General features: G+C 47.5%; 2 protein-coding genes across 8 annotated transcripts in view; both read left to right on the top strand.

Moving 5' to 3' along the window:
* The window catches only part of LOC117199116 (uncharacterized), a 287,008-nt gene that overhangs the window by 15,097 nt on the left and 252,972 nt on the right, over nt 1-18,939 (top strand). The gene's annotated exons all lie outside the window — the stretch shown is intronic.
* Nucleotides 1,204-18,939, top strand: part of LOC125961704 (UDP-N-acetylglucosamine--peptide N-acetylglucosaminyltransferase 110 kDa subunit-like) — a 32,264-nt gene continuing 14,528 nt past the window's right edge. The window contains exons 1-2 of the mRNA XM_049700501.1: nt 1,204-1,953; nt 7,018-7,216. Of these exons, the coding sequence (XP_049556458.1) occupies nt 1,243-1,953; nt 7,018-7,216 (910 nt within the window). The 5' untranslated portion in view covers nt 1,204-1,242. The remainder of the gene's footprint in view (nt 1,954-7,017; nt 7,217-18,939) is intronic.

An 18,939-nucleotide genomic window follows, 5' to 3' on the forward strand; every position in this document is an offset into this window, starting at 1 on the left:
TTCCTGTAATGGGATAGTATATAGTCAATTACATATGGCGGTGTCTGAAAATCACATAATAGCCTCACTTAAAACATCTCCCTAGGGCTTCCCTGGTGGCGCAGTGGTTGAGAGTCCACCTGCCAACGCAGGGGACACGGGTTCGTGTCCCGGTCCGGGAAGATCCCACATGCCGTGGAGCGGCTAGGCCCGTGAGCCATGGCCGCTGAGCCTGTGCGTCCAGAGCCTGTGCTCCACAACGGGAGAGGCCACAACAGTGAGAGGCCCGCGTACCACAGAAAAAAGAAAATCTCCTTAGCCAGATTTCAAAAAAGCCTGTGGCCATTCCAATATGATCCAACATAGCGGAGTATGATAGAAGGAAAATTGGCAAAGAAAGAGACGCTGGTCTTACCTGATGGAAGTTAAAATATCTCACTTTTGACAATTTTGCAAAAACCTATAATTCCACGAACTAATTTCTAGGGTTCTTCATAGGACCTAAAAAGGAACCCATAGAGTTGTGGAACAACAATAGAAGCTGCTGTGATGGAAGCCCAGGCACCCCAACAAAGAGTAGCCCCCGCTCGCCGCAACTAGAGAAAGTCTGCACGCAGCATTGAAGACCCAACGCAGCCAAAATAAAAATAAATAAGTAAAGATAAATAAATTTATTTTTAAAAAAGTAATACTCAGGTTTGAGGCATGAGAAGTATGATGAGGAGAAATTAGCTAATCCTTTCAGAACTTTTAAAATATCAAACTCAGTCTCTAAGATTTTAGCATTATATGCAACAACGGTTACTTCTTAGTGGTTTGGGAAGGCCAATTTAAAATTTTCTGATCTTACTGTATTGAAATTCACGGCCCTAATGTTTTCCACATTGACTACATGAATGATGAAGTAAAGTCAATCATGTATTTCCTTCCCAACTGGACAGAAAACAAAATTTTAAACAGTGTTTGGACTACTGACTTTTGATTTCTTCTAAGGCAAGTGTATAGGTAATTTTTATTCCCTGATTAGGAGAAAAATGGTGGAAGAGGGCAGGGTTAAGAATTAAGATTTCAAGAGCGTGAGAGGTAGATGGCCAACCAGAGTTCCTAAGGTTCGGTGCCTGTAACTGTTGCCGCCGCTTAAGCCTACCAAAGCAGTGGTATGGCTGCTGCCCTCGTATTTGCTACCTCTAGAAACATTCTTGCCAGTAGTGGCGGCAGCGGTACTCAATTACCCCCTTTTCTCACTCTCTCCAGAAGCTCCAGATGGCGTCTTCTGTGGGCAACGTGGCCGACAGCACAGAACCAACGAAACGTATGCTTTCCTTCCAAGGGTTAGCTGAGTTGGCACATCGAGAATATCAGGCAGGAGATTTTGAGGCAGCTGAGAGACACTGCATGCAGCTGTGGAGACAAGAGCCAGACAATACTGGAGTACTTTTATTACTTTCATCTCTACACTTCCAGTGTCAAAGGCTGGACAGATCTGCCCACTTTAGTACTCTGGCAATTAAACAGAACCCTCTTCTGGCAGAAGCCTATTCGAATTTGGGGAATGTGTACAAGGAAAGAGGGCAGTTGCAGGAAGCGATTGAGCATTACCGGCATGCATTGCATCTCAAACCAGATTTCATCGATGGTTATATTAACCTGGCAGCCGCTTTGGTAGCAGCAGGCGACATGGAAGGGGCAGTACAAGCTTACGTCTCTGCTCTTCAGTGCAATCCTGATTTGTACTGTGTTCGCAGTGACCTGGGGAACCTGCTCAAAGCCCTGGGTCGCTTGGAAGGAGCCAAGGCATGTTATTTGAAAGCAATGGAGACGCAACCGAACTTTGCAGTAGCTTGGAGTAATCTTGGCTGTGTTTTCAATGCACAAGGGGAGATTTGGCTTGCCATTCATCACTTTGAAAAGGCTGTCACCCTTGACCCCAATTTTCTGGATCCTTATATCAATATAGGAAATGTCTTGAAAGAGGCACGGATTTTTGACAGAGCTGTGGCAGCTTACCTTTGTGCCCTAAGCTTGAGCCCAAATCATGCAGTGGTACGTGCCAACCTGGCTTGTGTATACTATGAGCAAGGCCTGATAGATCTGGCAATAGACACCTACAGGCGAGCTATTGAATTGCAACCACATTTCCCTGATGCTTACTGCAACCTAGCCAACGCTCTGGAAGAGAAGGGCAGTGTTGCCGAAGCAGAAGAGTGTTATAATACAGCTCTGCGGCTGTGTCCCACCCATGCAGACTCTCTGAATAACCTAGACAATATCAAAGGAGACCAGGGAAACATTGAAGAGGCAGTTCGCTTGTATTGTAAAGCATTAGAAGTCTTCCCAGAGTTTGCTGTTGCCCATTCAAATTTAGCAAGTGTATTGCAGCAGCAGCGAAAACTGCAGGAAGCTCTGATGCATTATAAGGAGGCTGTTCGAATCAGTCCTACCTTTGCTGATGCCTACTGTAACATGGGAGACACCCTAAAGGAGATGCAGGATGTTCAGGGAGGCTTGCAGTGTTATACTCGTGCCATTCAGATTAACCCTGCACTTGCGGATGCCCACAGCAATCTGGCTTCCATTCACAAGTATTCAGGGAATATTCCAGAAGCAATTGCTTCTTATCGCACTGCTCTGAAGCTTGAACCTGATTTTCCTGACGCTTATTGTGATTTGGCTCATTGCCTGCAGATTGTCTGTGATTGGACAGACTATGATGAGCGAATGAAGAAGTTGGTCAGCATTGTGGCTGACCAGCTGGAGAAGAATAGGTTGCCTTCTGTGCAGCCTCATCATAGTATGCTCTATCCTCTTTCTCATGGCTTCAGGAAGGTTCTCTGGGCACCCTGGCCTGGGCTTTGGGGCCTCTTTGGGGGCTCTTGGCACCTGGTCATCCTGGTGTGTCAGCCAAGAACTCTGAGTACCCAGCCATGCCCTGACTCTGTCGTGTATGGGTGGGGGTGGGGGGTCTGGGCAGGGGGATTTACCCCCAGCCTGCACATTCTCAGGTGCTTGCCAAATCCCCCTCTTTTTGGGCTCACCTGAGGGGGACATTGGGCCTGGAGCTTCAGGAAAAAAGATGGAGAAGGTGCTGGCTTGACATGCTTCCCCTCCCACCCCACCCCCAGATCCAGGCTTGGGGCTTGGTCTCCCTGGGAGTGAGTTCCAACAGTGAAGGTTACTTTACTAGATGCATGATTTTAAACGGAATCTCCACCATCTGTTCCACCCCCTAATTACAGATGCACAGACTCCGCCTCAGAGGGCAGCATGAGGGGAGTGATTTAGAGGCTGAGCTGCTTCTGCCTGCATTAGGGCTGGGGAGACTGGGGGGGCCTCTGGGTATTGCTCACAGCCCCCCAATCCCATCTCTTTCCCAGGGGCCCCTCGTGCCTCTTCTCTTGTTGGGGGAAAGGCTGCTAGAAAGGTGCCCCGACCCCCTAGACCTGAAAGAGGAAGCAACTGCAATGCTGAGGGAGGGGTCCCTGAGAGATCGCCTGTGTCCCAGGCCCCAAGTCTGGGGAGGCAGGCTCCATTAGAGCCTTAAAAAATTCAGTGGATCGATCTCTTGCCTGCTTCTTGTGCCCTGGGGAGCCACAGGCGCCGGCCTGGCCCAGCTGTCTGCCCACCCCAGGGGTAGCAAGGATTAGTGAGGTTAGGGAGGGGGCGGTTAGAGCAGAGGTGGGGACATCCAGGTTTTGGCAGCAGAGGATGTGGCCAGGCACGCCAGGACCCACCAGGTGTGTTTGCATGTATGTGCCGGTCCTCCTTGGCACAGCTGGCAGGCCCGACCCCAGCTTGAGCCTTGCCCTGTGGGGCTGGACGGGCACCAGGGGCCGGAGGGGATGGGTCAGGGCCTGGGCCTCAGAGGGTTCCGAGGGACACCCCGAGAATGGGTCTACCTTTGCCCGTGGCTCCGGGGACCTGGGGCCCCGGCCAGCTCGCTGGTGGTGGTGTCGGCCGCGGGCACACTGTGGTAGAAGCTGGAGCATTCACTGTGGGGAGAAGGGGAGAGAGGCCAGGCTACAGGAATTTTAGATTGCTGCAGGCAGGAGGGTCTCTGGAACGCTGTGGACCGGGCAGTCATGCAGAAGTAATCCTGTCGCCACCTGCCTGGAGGAGAGGAGAGGAGAGGGGGCTGGGAGGGGAAGGATGGCGCAGCTGCCCCTTTCCCACCTCAGCCCCTGCCCCAGCCAGCTGTGGAGGGAGCCCGGGACCCCAGGGGGCTCCCCCGGGGAGGCACCACCCTTCCACCGCTGCCTGTGCCCCCTGGAGGAGCGGCACCACAGCTGTTGCTCGGCTAGGAGCTCTGGGTTTTATAAATAATGCAGCTTGGAGGTGAGGGCCAGCTCAGCCTTGGGTCACCCACTGTGGCATCATCTCCAGCTGGCAGTCCTGTGGCAGAGCCCCTCTGCCTTCCAGCCTGCTCCTCCTCTTTTGCTATGTGAGTTTGGGCCAGAGGCCCAGCCTGTGTGAGCTGGGCCAGGGCAAAGGAGTGTGGAAGAACCCAGAACCCCCTGTCCTTTTGTACCCCGCCCCCACCAGCCTTCACAGGTTAACTGGCCACTGGCTCAGCAAATCCAGGCTGGGAAGGGATGACTCGCTGTACAGGGGCCTCCCCAGTTCCAGCCCCTCCATTTTGCAGATGGAGTAACCAAGCCCAGAGAGGGCAGGGATGGCCAAGGCCAGCCAGCTGATGAGCACCTCCTTCCTGTCCCATTCTGCTGTCAGTCAAGGCTCTTCTCAGCCTCAGCTCAGCTAAGAGCAGGGACTGGGGGGCGGGGGGGATGTTTGGGAAAGTGGTTGCGGCTGAGACGTTACCATGGCGATGCTGCAGGATGCCGAGCTGAAGTGGGGGTCTTACCAGGGTCTCTGGGGCCCCCAGCTCCACACCCCTGTGGTCTTCTCCTCCCCATCTCCTGTCCCTCACCCAGAGGCCCGTCAGGCAGCTCCGGTGACAGGCTGGGTGGGTGACAGGTGGTGCAGGTGATGGGCTGGGTGGGTGACGAGCTGGGTGGGTGACAGGTGGTGCAGGTGATGGGCTGGGTGGGTGACGAGCTGGGTGGGTGACAGGTGGTGCAGGTGATGGGCTGGGTGGGTGACGAGCTGGGTGGGTGACAGGTGGTGCAGGTGATGGGCTGGGTGGGTGATGGGCTGGGTGGGTGACGAGCTGGGTGGGTGACAGGTGGTGCCGGGTGCGAGGCAGGCAGGTGACAAGCTGGGTGGTGACGGGCCCTGCTGATGACAGGCAGGGGGTGTGGTTGGCGGGGATGCTGTCTCCTGGCTGGTGGCCTGTCGCAGCCCCCCACCCTCACGCGTGTGCACATGCACAGACTCTGGGCTCAGAGCTTGGGGCTAAGATACTAATGAGGCTTATCACGTGTGGGGGGGCAGGTGCCCAGGCTCACTAATGAGAGGCCTTTAACGAAGAGGGGAGACAGCTGGGGGGCTCTGAGGTATTTGGCTGGCCCTCCTGGTCTGGAGGATGAGCCAGGTCGGGACCCCACCTACCCTTCCCCCCGGCCACTTGGCTTTGTGTTAATACTACCCACAGTCATGATAGTTACAATTGCCCAAGCGTTTGCTACACTGGCCGAGCCCTTTACATGCGTTTTCTTATTTCAACTCAGCAGTCGTAGGAGGGAGGCACTATTGCCCATTTTATGGATGAGGAATCTGAGGCTGAGAAGGCAAGGGACTTCCCATAACAAGTTTCTGTTGCAGCTGACATTTTAATCTTAAGTCTTTCTGTCCCCAGAGCCTGTGCTCTTAACCATCCCACCAGTAACACTCAGGTCTTGGCGCAGACCCCGACCTTCTCTCAGGGCCTCAGTTTCACTCTTCTGGAAAATGGATGTGCGGTGGAGGAGTGAGCACCATATGTTCTTCAGCTCTGACTTGGGTGGCTTCAGGGGCTCCTCCAGTTAACTGCCAAAGCCTCACCCCTCTGGCCCAGATTCTAGGTGACACCCCTGGATTGGAGAGAGGGCAGGGCTTAGCACTGAGGGAGCGGAGCTGAAGGGGGGATGCCTGGGGTATCCAGACCACTTCCTGCATTGTGTGGTGGGGAGGCTGAGGCTTGGAGAGGAGCAGCAAGGGCCCAAGGCCACACACCCTGTAAGCTGTAGGGTCCCGTGGGATCCCCGGTCTCCTGGCCTGTTGGAAGGGCGGGGCTGGGAGTGGTGCCAGAGCTGGGAGGTCCCCTCCTCCTGGACCCCACCCACCAGCCTAGCTTCTGCCCTGGAGGTTGTGAGCCCCTACATCCTGGGAGGGGGCAGGGGGCTGTTGGCCACCTCTTTAGGGCCATGCCCCTTCCCCATCAGTCTGGGCCCGTAGTGTCAGTTGATCTCCTCCCTTTGGGACCCATTGGGGTGGAAACTCCCTGGCAACAACTGATGGATGGGTTAAGGCCTTGACATTGGCCTGGGGCCACAGCATGACCCTGGAGGGACCAGGCTAGGGCTGGGGGGCTTGGAGGGGAATTTAAGGGAGAAGAATTAGGGTCATAAATCTTGGAGCATCTGGGTTCTCTTCTCCTCGACCTTAATCTCTTACCAAACCTGCTCTCCGGCTGCTCATCCAAGTCTGAGGGTTGAGGGGGGTCCACCTGCCCATTCCCCTCTCCCTCCAACTGATGCCTCCCGCCCCGAAATTGCACCCCCTATGGGGAAGAACAAGTTGCAGCCACTGCCGCTGGACAGAATTAAGAACTTGTGTGTCTAGACTACTGGATTTGGCCTCTGATTCATAACGGTAGGCAGGGCAGAGAGCTTCACTGCCTCAGTGTCTCCAGCCTTGGGTTTGAAATCCTCTCCTGGTGCCTGACTGCTCAGTCAGGAAGGAGTGCTAAGACCAAGAGGGATTTCACAGCTGCGGGACACATGGCCCTGTCCTCAGAAGCCCCATTCTGAGATAAGCAGCACAGTCCCGGCCTTGAGAGCCCTCAAACCCAGAGGTGAGGTCTTGAACTCAGGCTGGGTGTGCGCTGAGGCTCAGGTAGGGAGTGGGTGGTGCTGGGTGGCTGGTCTGCTTTCTGAAGCAAAGGCCAAGGCTGGGGAGAGGCCAGAAGAAGGGTGGCGGTTTGCCTGGGGGGCTGAGGAGCCGTCTGTGGTTGGGGGTGGGAGCCTGGAAGGGTCTGGCTTTCCCATAGTCCCGGGCAGCTGTAGCCTGAAGTTCTGGGGCCCTCCTAGCTCCCCAGAGAACCCGCTGCTGCCCGGCCCTGGGGACCCAGGCGTCCTGGCGGGTGAGGGCGGTTCTCCGGCAGGCGCCCTGCCAAGCCTCGCAGCCTGCTCACCAGGAATCTTGTTGCTGAGAGATGGAAGATCCAGGTCGGGCCTGCAGCTCATCCCTCTCCTCCGGGAGGAGGAGGGGCCCAAAGATTGCTTCCTCCCATCTGGGGCAGGGCCCTCCTCAGCAGTGGGTGGGGCTGGGGGGCCCAGGACAGGCCTCTAAGACTCCGTCACTTGTCCTGGAGCCTAGCCCAGCCAGCAGTGGGCACCGGGGCACTCTGGAGGCAGAATGAGCCTGGTGTGGCAGAGGAGAGGTGGGGGTAGGGTGCTGAGGCCACAGGGGGCCCTGCATAGGGGCCTAAGCCTGGCCCTGGCCCCCACTGGCTCCCCCAGGGTGGAGGGTGAAGAGTTGGTTCTCTCCCATTATGGGAGCGTGATTTTATTCCACGTGTCACGGAGTCTGAGATTAACTTGCTCACCAGTCTGTGACAAACCCCTCACACCCAACACACATACACACACACAGGCACAGAGACACACGGAGATCCTTGGTCTCACAAACGCACCTTCCACAGACACACATAAGCATTTCCATGCTACAACGCATGGCAGACTTTCACATGCAGATACACAAGCACACACTCACACTTAAAGATACACCGAGATCTAGATCCACAGTCTCCAAAGCACAACGTTCTCCCACTCACACTAAGGCCACACAGACAGAGATACAAACAGGCGGTCCAGGGGGATGCTCGCAGCCCTACTTAGACATGCACAGATCAAGGACGCCCGGTGCCCCACAGGCACAGATACACATAGACACACACAACCCCAGACACAGTCTTGTGGGCAAGCCTAGACCAACCGCCACACACACTGAGACAAAGGCCCAGATACATACAGAGACAAAGACAGGCACAGACACACAGCCGGCAGCACGCACACAAGCACAGGCGTGCACACCCGGACACAGACCAAGACAAGTAAATGCCCAGAGGTTTTGCTGTGGACAAAATGTGAGGCGCACACACACATCTGGGCCTCCTGCTCGACCTCTCTACCTGGGGACGTGGTGATCTGGCGCCCGTGGCTCCAGGGAGAACTCTGAGGAACCTTCTGCTGGGTCAGAGCCCCACCCTGGGCCCAGGGCCAGCCCCCACCTCTGGCTCCCGGCCCGTGGCCGAGGCCATGCAGCCACACCCTCAGCAGCGCCCTGACATCCTACCTTACCCTCCGCGTCATGCACACTCACGGTCACACCGTCTCCTCCTGCACGTGCTCACAACACCCTCCACGCCCGCACACTTACGGTTTCTCTCTCACACCCCCCTCAGGTGTCCCCTCCTTGTTGTCTTTCTCAATCACTGTCCCCACCCCCTCGCCCCACAGACATGCACAACCTCCGGCACAGCCTTCGTGGCCCACACCCTCACCTTCTCACGCAGACCCCCATGCACAAATAGAACGCACGGGCTCTCCGCCACAGACCCACAAGCCACGTACACGTGCTCCTTCACATACTTCCTCAGCACCGCTCTCACAGACTGATTCACAAATGCAGCACACTCACACACGCACACTCCCCCGCATACATCCCCACCGCCTTCTCACATGCGCGTGTGCGTGCACACACACACATACTTTCAGAGCCTCCCTCACACCATCACTTTCCTTCCTCTGTCTCTCACAAACACTCCCTCTGCCAAGAGCGTGGCTCTGCTGCAGAGCAGCCCCTGAAGTACTTGTCACTGTACTCCACCACGTCCTTGGCCTTCCTGGCCTCAGTCTCTTCCCTTCCACCTCCAGCCCTGCATATGTGGCCTTGTATTCTTTTGCCATTTCTCCGTTTAGTCAACAAGAATATATAGAGTATTCATTTATTCATTCAACAAATGTTGACTGAGCACTGATTATGGGTTAAGCATTGGGGATTCTATGATGACACAGGTCCTTCCCTCGTAGAGCTCTCAATTTTGTGTCCAATTCGTTTGCTGCTTGTCTCATCTGACTAGAATGGAAGGTAACCCTTGATCTTGGATGTTGAGAGATGTGTAGGAGTTCACAGGAGGAAAAGTAGGGGAAGGGTGTTCTAGGCAGAGGGCAAAGCATGTGCAGAGCCTACAAGTAAATCAAGGTACAGTAGGCTGGAAACTGAGGTGATGCTCAGAGACTAGAGGAGAAGCTGCAAAGAGGGAAGAAGCCAGATGTCACAGAGTTTAGATGCCATGCTCAGGGGTTTAGATTTTGTCTAGTGGGCCACAAGGAGTCATGGGAAGTCTTCAGTGACAGGACAGGGTGAGGAAATGATGGTGGCCTGACCTAGAAGAGGTGAGTGGGAAGGAAAGGAGACTCATTTAGGCACAAGAACCAGTGGGGTTCCAGTTCCAGAGCTCTGACCTCAGGAAAGTCACACAACCTCTGTGACCTGGGTCCATCACATGAGGATGGGAGACAGTACCAGAGCCGGGCTTATGGTATATGCTCAGTAAACAATAGGCATTATTGTCAGTTATCGGTAGGACATGGCAGGGCATCAGATGAGGAGGAGATTTTACTGAGCACCTACTGAGTGCTGGGTACTGCGCCAGGTGCTGGGGCCCAGAGGGGAGGTGGTCTGCGGCTTCAGGAAGCTCACACACCGTAACCACAGCTCACGTGGACAACAGAGCGCGGGGTGTGAGGGTGGAGGCAAAGCACCTCGGAAGGTTAGAGGAGCATGAGGGCTCTGGGTGGCTCACGAAGGAGCTGGCATTGAGCCGGACCCTAAAGAGGCTGGTTGAACTTGGGCAGGCAGAGGTGGGAGAAGGAGCTTCGGGGAGAAGGAGCCCTGTGAACGACAGCCTGAGGGCAAGGGGTCTAATCCGGCTGTTGTGTGGGACACAGGAAGGGGGTGTCGTGGGATGGGATTATGGAGGCGAGACCTTGGTGGCCAGGCTAAGGGGGGAGCGGTGTCAGCACGGGGTGAGCTGCACTCTAGAAATCCCATGTTTTGGTGGTAACATGGAATGTGTCCATTAGAGACTCTGCTCCAGGCTCCGCCAGTAAGCCGTTGCCCTCTTCGACCTCAGTTTCCCCATCTGTGTGATGAGTTCAGTCTTGTTTAGGAGGGAGTTCCGGTATCATGTCCTGGGGCTGGCCTAGCCTACTTTGTTGGGCATCTTCTGGCCTGGGATTCTGGGTCTCAGCAGTGCTTCCTTCCTGAGCACCCTCAGCCAAAGAAAGGAGCAAAATGAGGGGTTCCCCAGAGGCAGGTTTTGGGCGCTGCAAATGAGGGGCCAGGAGCTCCACACAGAAGGGAGGGGTCTTTGCCTGGATCTGACTCCAAGCCCCAGAGGGAAACCAGAAGAGAATGTCAAGGTCCCTCTTCCCTCTCGCCCTGACCCGTGTGGTGGCAGATGTGGGCCATGTGCCCAGTCCCTGGTCCAGGGGGTATCAGGACTATTCTGCCCACTGACAGAGGAGCAGGGCTTGGGTTCAAGAATGTGGCCCAGGGCTTAGAGTCCCCTGGGGTTAAGGAGCCAGGAGGCCAATCTTAGGGTGGCAGAGCCAAGTAAACGCCCATGGGTAACAGGGTTCATTTATATTTGGTGTTGCCAGGAGTTGTGGTCTAAGGCAAGTCCTGGTGACACCCAAAAAAATTAAAAAAATAAGAAAAAAATGCTGATTTTATAAAGACTGCTTTCTTCCATAGTTGACAAACTTATGATGGTACCGATGGTTGGATACTACTCTTAGAGATGAAAAAGGTCTTAAGGAATCTTCCATATTCCATTCACCAATCTGTGTTCTTGTTCAAAGCAAAATTAATTCCTTTCAAAATTAAAGTATTAGCTTAATAATAATTTTTAATCTTAAAATAATCTATCTGTGAGAATGGGAATTTTGGGTAGGAAAAAGTGACAGAAGATGGGACAAAAAGACAATTCATAGAAAGACAAAACAGAATTTTTTAAATGGTGGGTACGAACTTCTGTTTCCAACTATATCAGTTTACCTTAGGAAAACGTACTAGAAAGGCCAGATAAATCATAAGCAACATTTGACTGTGAGCGTTAGAAAGCTACTGAGGTAGCCATGACCTAGAAAAGTAAAATAGAGAAAGAAACTCACTGAAGTGAGAACAATATTCTGCACATGCGTTTCTAGCCCAGTCATTTAGAAACTACTGATGAAGAGCAAAAGTCTTCAAAAATGTGGCTCCTAAGAGGTAGAAAAGCCAGTAGATCTTAGGACAATGTCATAGGACTAAGGAAACCAGAGTTGGAATTGAGAAATAACAAGGCAGCTAGAATTTTAAGGACCAAAATCACAGAGAGAGTAAAGATTCAGAGAACGGAGCTGGATTCAGCAACAGTGTTCCCTTGCAGTATTTTCCATGTATAAAAGGTAGACAAGACAAGATGCTAAGAAGTCAAACAAAAGCTAACTGAAGTCAAAGCAAAGACTTAGTTGGCTCATAATGCTGAAGAGACAAAATTGGGGTTCAGAACCTATGAAAGATTTGTGGCCCAATGGAAAACTAATGATATGAATTAGGATATTGGAAGTCTCTACATATATGTGTGTGTGTGTGTGTGTGTGTGTGTGTGTGTGTGTTAGGAAGGTTGATGCAACATCTACATTGAACCTTATAAAGAAGGAAAATGAGTATGAAGTTGGTCCAGGTGACTGAGGTGATCTTCCTCTCTGCTCCCTACCTAAGAATAGGAAATTCTCTCCTCAAGTAAATACAGTTGACCCTGGAACAATGTAGGATTTAGAGCCGCTGACTCCCTGTGCAGTCAAAAATCCACATACAACTTTATGGTCGGCCCTTCTTATCTGTGGTTCTGAATCTGAGGATTCAACCAACCACAGATCATGTAGTACTGTATTACTTATTGAAAAGAAATCCATGTATAAGTGGATCTGTGCAGTTCAAACCCAGGTTGTTCAAAGGACAACTGTAATGTCATTCAGATTCTCTACAACTTGTCATATCCCAAGTCTGGTATTCACTGAAGAACCACCAAGACTACCAAGAAAAGGAGAATTAGAATAAAAAACAAAACAGAATCAGAATCATAGATGACCTAAACGTTCAAGTTCATACATATTTTGGTAAATATTATCAAGTTCAAGAAAACAGATGACAAGGTGAAGAATTTAACTTGACAACTAGAAACTAGAAACTGATTGAAGTTGAACTGATAGAATTAAAAATTATACGAAATTTAAAACTCGGTAGTGGATTGGACACAGGTAAAGAGAGGTAAGTGAACTGGAAGATAGAGTAGTAACAATATTAAGACTAAAGCACGGGAAACGAAAAGAATAAAAAGTACACATAAGCGCATTTGAGACATATGGGCCACAGTAAACATTTTTATCATATGTGTAAACTGGAGTCCAAAGAAAAAAGGAGAGAGAGATTGGGATGAAAACAATATTTCAGAAATATTAACAGCTGAGAGTTCTCTAAAACTAAAAGGAATATATGGAGCCATAAATCAATAAGCACTAAAAAAATGCAACAAGAACAAATACAAAGAAAACCACACCTAAGATCACCACGGTACAATTCATGAATAGCAAAGAAAAGCATGACATCTTAAAAGCAGCCCCACGAAACAGAGAGAGATTACTTTCAAAGGAACAATAGGATTAAGATTACAGTTTACTTCTCAGCGAAACTGAATGGATACTAGAAAATAATGGAATAACATTTTTAAGTGCTGAAGAAAAGAACTGCCCATTGGGAATTCTAGAGGCAGAGAAATTGTTGTTTGGAAGGAAAGATGCAATAAGGAAATTTGCAGACAAACAAAATTTAGAAAATATTTTCTCATCAGAACTGACTGAATTAAATTATAAAGGGAGACCTGCAGGCAGAAGGAAGATTATCACAGATGAACATAAGGAATTTATAAAGAATTATGTATAACAGAAAGGATAAATAAGTGGATAAACCTAAATAAAATCTAACAACACAAAAGGGTAATAATAAAATATATCAAAAATTAGAATGCATTAAAACAAATGGAAGAGGAAAGTATAGTAAAAGAAATTTAAGATCTCAGCATTGCTTGAGAAACAGTAAAAGAGCTAATAAGTCATGGTACATGTGTAACTGCTACTTATGTAAAAATAACAAGCTAATACAAGGGAAAATGGAATTTGAAGGAATCTCAAAGGAAGAAAGAAGAGCAAAAGGAACATAACAAGGTGGGACAAATAGTAAACAAGGAGTAAACGATCTGTAAGAAAATACATTAACTGTAAATACTCAAATTAAAGGACAAGGATTATTGAAACAAACAAAAAACCTAATTCTATGCCACCTACAAGAGACAAGAGTCAGATTGAAAATGAAAGGATTCAGCAATTATGTCATAACAACAATAAGCAAAATTGAAGAAGATTTTTTAATGTTAACATAGATTTGAAAGCAAAAAATATCACTGGCGATAAGGCAGGATAATAAAACCCACTGTTACTTTACAAGGAATATATTATAAATCTAAACTTCAATGCAATATATGAAGGGAAATTCCAAAAATCTAAGTAGAAATAGAAAAATCTGAATTACCTAGATCAGTAACATAGAACCACAACAATAAATCAGCAGATTATAGAAGATCTGAATACCATCATTAAAAACTTTGGCCTAAATTTATATAAGACACTGTACCAACAATGATGGAATATATATATCACGCAGAAATTTTAGGTGCACGTGGCACATTTATAAAATTGACTATATTCTGGTTATAAAACAAGACTCCGAATAAGCAAGAAATTTAAAACTATATAACCAGTATTTTACCAAATAGTTGGATATTAAAGACTTACTTTTGATCATTATGTAGGTCAAAGATAAAGTCGCAATGGGAATTAGAATTTTATTAATTGAATGATAATGAAAACATGCCATAACAAAACCTGTGGGTTGCAAATAAAGCTGTGGTCACATAGAAGTTTATGTATTCCAATTATACTCTCCAAATGTAAAACGGAAAGGAATAAAACAACTAGAAGATAACCTATCACCCTGAGGTAGGCAGCTCCTGAACTGTACCTGGTGGGAAAGACAGGGCAGAACTTCAGGAGGCCAGCTGAGAGCACGGTGAACACCATGTCAGGAGCAGTCTCCAAGAAAGAGAATTTAATGTACAAAGGGATGCCTAAAATATATTTAAGAGCTAGCACCCTGACCCCTCTTAAGGATGACTTATGTTGCTGGGGAAAAAATAAGAAGTGCTCGATGTAGAAGGTGAATAGCTTTATAATTCCCAGGAGAATCTTGGTACCAGGACCACACAATGAAGAACTTGGAGTCCCCATGGCTAATCCAGCAGACAGAAAAGGAGGAACAGAGATGCGAGAGAAAATAAAGGGAACTCTTGGTGCAATTCGGTGCTGCTGCAGGCCCAAGTCCAGGTATGTGCTCTCTATCTCCACATCTTAAATAAAAGCCACCATGTTCCTCAGTCTTTCAGGTACTTAGAATTTCTCTTTAGAACCTGAAAATGGGGTCAGGTTTCCTGTCTGCATTGCTACAGTACAAAATAGAGGCAGGATGTTTGAAATAGTTCTCCATCTGGCAGAGGAGGCCTTGAAGCTGTGAGCCACTCACTGCAAACCAGCAGGACATGAAGGATTCTTGAGCAGATCTGAAGCAACTGGAGGCCTTTGAGGAGTTAAATCCCATAGTAAATACTGTACCTTCAATGGCCCCTTCTCCCTCTCTGTCCAGTCTTCCTCCACTCCCGTGGGGGCCCAAAGGGGTTAAATGAGCACTCTTTGACTTGTACTTGGTGGTCCCAGAAGTTGACGTGGGCTTGGAGACTTCCATGAAAAGTCTGCCTTCCATCTACTGGCTTGGGTTTCTTGGGCTCTCTGCTCCAGGCTAATCCCTTCAACCTGCTTTTTCCATTTCTGCCAATAATCCCCCTCTCCAGACCTTCCTAATGCTCTTCTGGGGCAGGAGGGAGACTTACTGAGGGCAATATTTATTTCTAGAGGGAGAGGTGACCACATGACTTCACACTGGTCGTCCCCTTGATTATTCAGTTTCTGTCTAGATTAGTCGTGGGTGTTTGTGCACCCCAGCCTCACCCCCAGGAGGCTTTAGAACACTGTCCTTATCTCAGCACTGAGCCTCTCTCTAGCCTCCTTCCCTCTCTCTCCTTACCCATCTTTACCCACAGACTCGCAGGCTTTCTGGACCTCTGAGGAAGATAAGCACTTCACTAGAACCTCTGCTACAGAACCAAATATATTGAAATGAATCTTTAGGAAGATACTGAAACAACAGAAAAAGAATACATGACGATTGTTTCTCCTGAGGGTTCAGTTACCGAGGGGGCCTTTAGCAAATTTTGATAAATCTAACCTTTCCTTCCTTGGCAATAGTTGATCACACTGTGAGGAAAACAAGTTAGAGAATGGAAAAATAATATTTGGATTTCAACGAAATAATAAAGATGCAGGGACTATCTTTGACTTTTGCAAGGTGAGAAGAGAGTTTACATTTTGATTATTTGATGGCAGGAATCCCTTTTAAAACAGGGCCAGTCTGCATGATGCATTTAAAAATCAACCTTTTCAAATATAGCCATAACCCCCACAAGATTTCTTGATTTCTCTGGGGTCAGATAAACCGTCACATTTCACAGTGGTGCCCTGTATATGAAAGTGATAAACATAACCTGGAAGCACGGCAGTGGCTAAAACTATGGAGCTGGCAGCCATTCACTGAAAGGATTTTTTGCTTTTAATTCATTGCATAAAATGCTAATGTCCAAATTCAGGCAGGTAGATCTTACCAGCCATCAAGAGCTTCAGCCCTGCAAACAGCTAAGTATGCACTTTTAAACCTTACTTTGACTGCTCCAGAAACTTACTGGGTTTCGTTAATGCCTCTGTTACTATTTCCTTTGTGTCGTTTTCTTTTTCTTTAAAAACACAGCTGTGCGATCTTGGGGAAGTTATATTATTTCCTTGAGACTTGGTTGCCTTCTCTGTGAATATCTGGGTATAATTTTAGTATTGCTCAATAGAATTTTTGGTGATAATGAAAATATTCTATATCTGTACTATGTAAAGCAGTATTCAACAGCTACATGGAGCTAATAAACATCTTTGGAATATGGCAAATGCAACTGAGGAACTGATTTTTTAATCTTATTTTTAAATTTGTTTAAATATAAATAATGCCATGTGGCTAGCATCTGTTGACAGTACAGATCTACATAATATTTTAAGGACACCCTCCACTCAAAAACTCTACCATTCATTAACTCAACCTAAATATTTTTGCCCTCTGACAAACAAAAAATAATTTATGCTTTCCTTGAAATTTTCTGTCAAGACCTTTATCAGTTTGGGGACATTATATTCTTAAAATTGACTTTGCTTTATGAAACTTTAATAATGCTGGAGTTTCCTGCCCTTGGTACCACCTTTGTGATGATGGGAAATATTGTGGATGATCAAGGACCATTTCAAGAGATCATGGAGAGAAACCTCCTTCTGGATTTAATTTCATTATGAGGATGTCAAAATGCTACATTACTTAAAATAAAACCCATACAGTTTTTATGCTAAGTTATATTCTACATGTAGATGGAAAAATGTTTAAAAGATTTTTAAAGAACTGCGCATCTGTTTTTGAAGCTGATTTGGGCTAGCACTTTATCCATCTCAGTACTATTTCACTTAGTAAACAAATGCAGTTGCCATAATTGCTGCTTAGGTGTCTCTGTTCCCTTCTAGGCTATATGTTTTTGAAATTAGATACAATATTTATATCACAGCGCCTATGTATAGCACAATACCCATTGCTAATTCAGATTGTGTTTTAAGATATGAGACAAAATGTAAGACTTTTTTTATAGTCATAAACATCTAGCAAACCAACCAGAAAATAAAAGCTAATTTTCAGTTGGTTGGCCGAGAACAAAAAGGCGAAGAATACCTAGTGCAAAACCATATCTCTAATAACTACTGTAGGATTTAGAGCACACACATGCTAAAAAATACCTTCTTATCAAAGATTTGAGGTTAGACCTGCAAAAATTATATCAGAAGTGAAAATAATCATGTGGTCTGACCAGCGTGGATCACACAAAGTAAGTGTATACTATATATAAAGTAGATAGACTACGAGGTCCTACTGAATAGCACAGGCAACTATATTCAATACCTTGTAATAACCTATAATGGAAAAGGATCTGAAAAAGAAATACATATATCGGAATAACTTGGCTGTACACCTGAAACATAACATTGTCAATCAACTATACTTCAAGTAAAACAAAACAAAACAAAAAACTAAGTGTAAAGGGAAGTATAGTTTTATAAATTCACCTCTGATATCCAATGGACCAGCTGAAAGACAACAGAAAGTACAGCTTTCTAGGAGACAGGACATGGCCAGCAAACCAGGCCGTTACCCTCGGTAACGGTCATACCTGCCAAAAAATATACAGACTAGCCTGCATTCATGAATACATAGGAATTCTTCATTTATCTGGCATTATCAGGCAATGAAAGTATTGTATGTTAGGAGAAGTTTTTTTTCAAATGACAAATTTAACAGGAGTTATTTTAACCTTCACTCGGTAGTTTTTTTCTAAAATTAAGAAATGTATCCACTGGTGTATCTAATGTTTCCGTGATAACTCGGGGTCATCAGTTCAATCAACGTTTGCATGAATAATGCAAATGGAAACAAGACAGGCATGCTTACTGAAACTGAAAATGACATAGCAATGGCTGGAATAACTGATGAGAGAGCAAGAAAAAAGCAAAACTGAAAACAAACCGTGATCAAGAAACAATTAGTCAAGTTCTGACTTTCTGTACTTAGTTTCAAAAAGAGATACCACAAATCCCAGCGAGAGACTCCAGCATCATTAGCTGTCTTTCTCCTTTGTTTCCACCTTCCTTTCCTTTTCCTTCTACCCTAGATTGTTCCAGGAAGTGTTTATAGCTCCTTGTAAGACACATTCTAATACTTGCTTTCTCTCACACAAACTTCACAATATGTCCATGTGATAAATGGTGTGGAGGTAAAAGAGAATTCATCACAGGCACATCTCCTACGAAAATAAAATTAGAAACTATCTTCTAAACATGCAGAGAGAAGGGCGTGGTGTCAGGCACTAATGTCCTTGCGAATTCCTCTCCATTTCTAATAGACGTTCTTCTTTACCAAGATCCCTTTTTACTGGTGTCCTATTCCAGACTGCTCCACTCCGCCCATCATCATCTGGTAAAATACATTCACACTCTTTTGTGACCCTACTTATTTGCCCATTAAATAATCAATCATAGAACTGTTGGAATTAAATACAGAGTGAAATTAAAATACTGGAGTCACTTGGAGGGTTTAAGCAGCTCCACCAGAAAATACTGGGCATGGATTTAAAAGAGGCTGCGTGGGACTTGCTCTTGTCCAAGTTCTTTCTCAAGAAGTATCTGAAATAAGCCTAAATTCAGAGTTAATCAGACTGGCCTGCTTTCTCAGGTAGACTGGAATTCATTGCTCTTTCCCCTCAACTCACTGATGTCAGTGGCACTTTCCGGAGATGAGGTGGACTTCTCTGCCTACTGCAGAAGCTCAGTTCCCCCCAGGTCCACTCCCTGTCTGAATCCCACACTTGAGGCCAGATGCCAGCCTTCCCAGAACATTCGTGGCCTCATTTCAGTTTTTGACCTCACATTGAGTCCCTCTAGACTCTTCCTCAGC

This window comes from Orcinus orca, chromosome 17 (assembly GCF_937001465.1).
Source record: "Orcinus orca chromosome 17, mOrcOrc1.1, whole genome shotgun sequence".
In the NCBI taxonomy this organism is placed as follows: Eukaryota; Metazoa; Chordata; class Mammalia; order Artiodactyla; family Delphinidae; genus Orcinus; species Orcinus orca.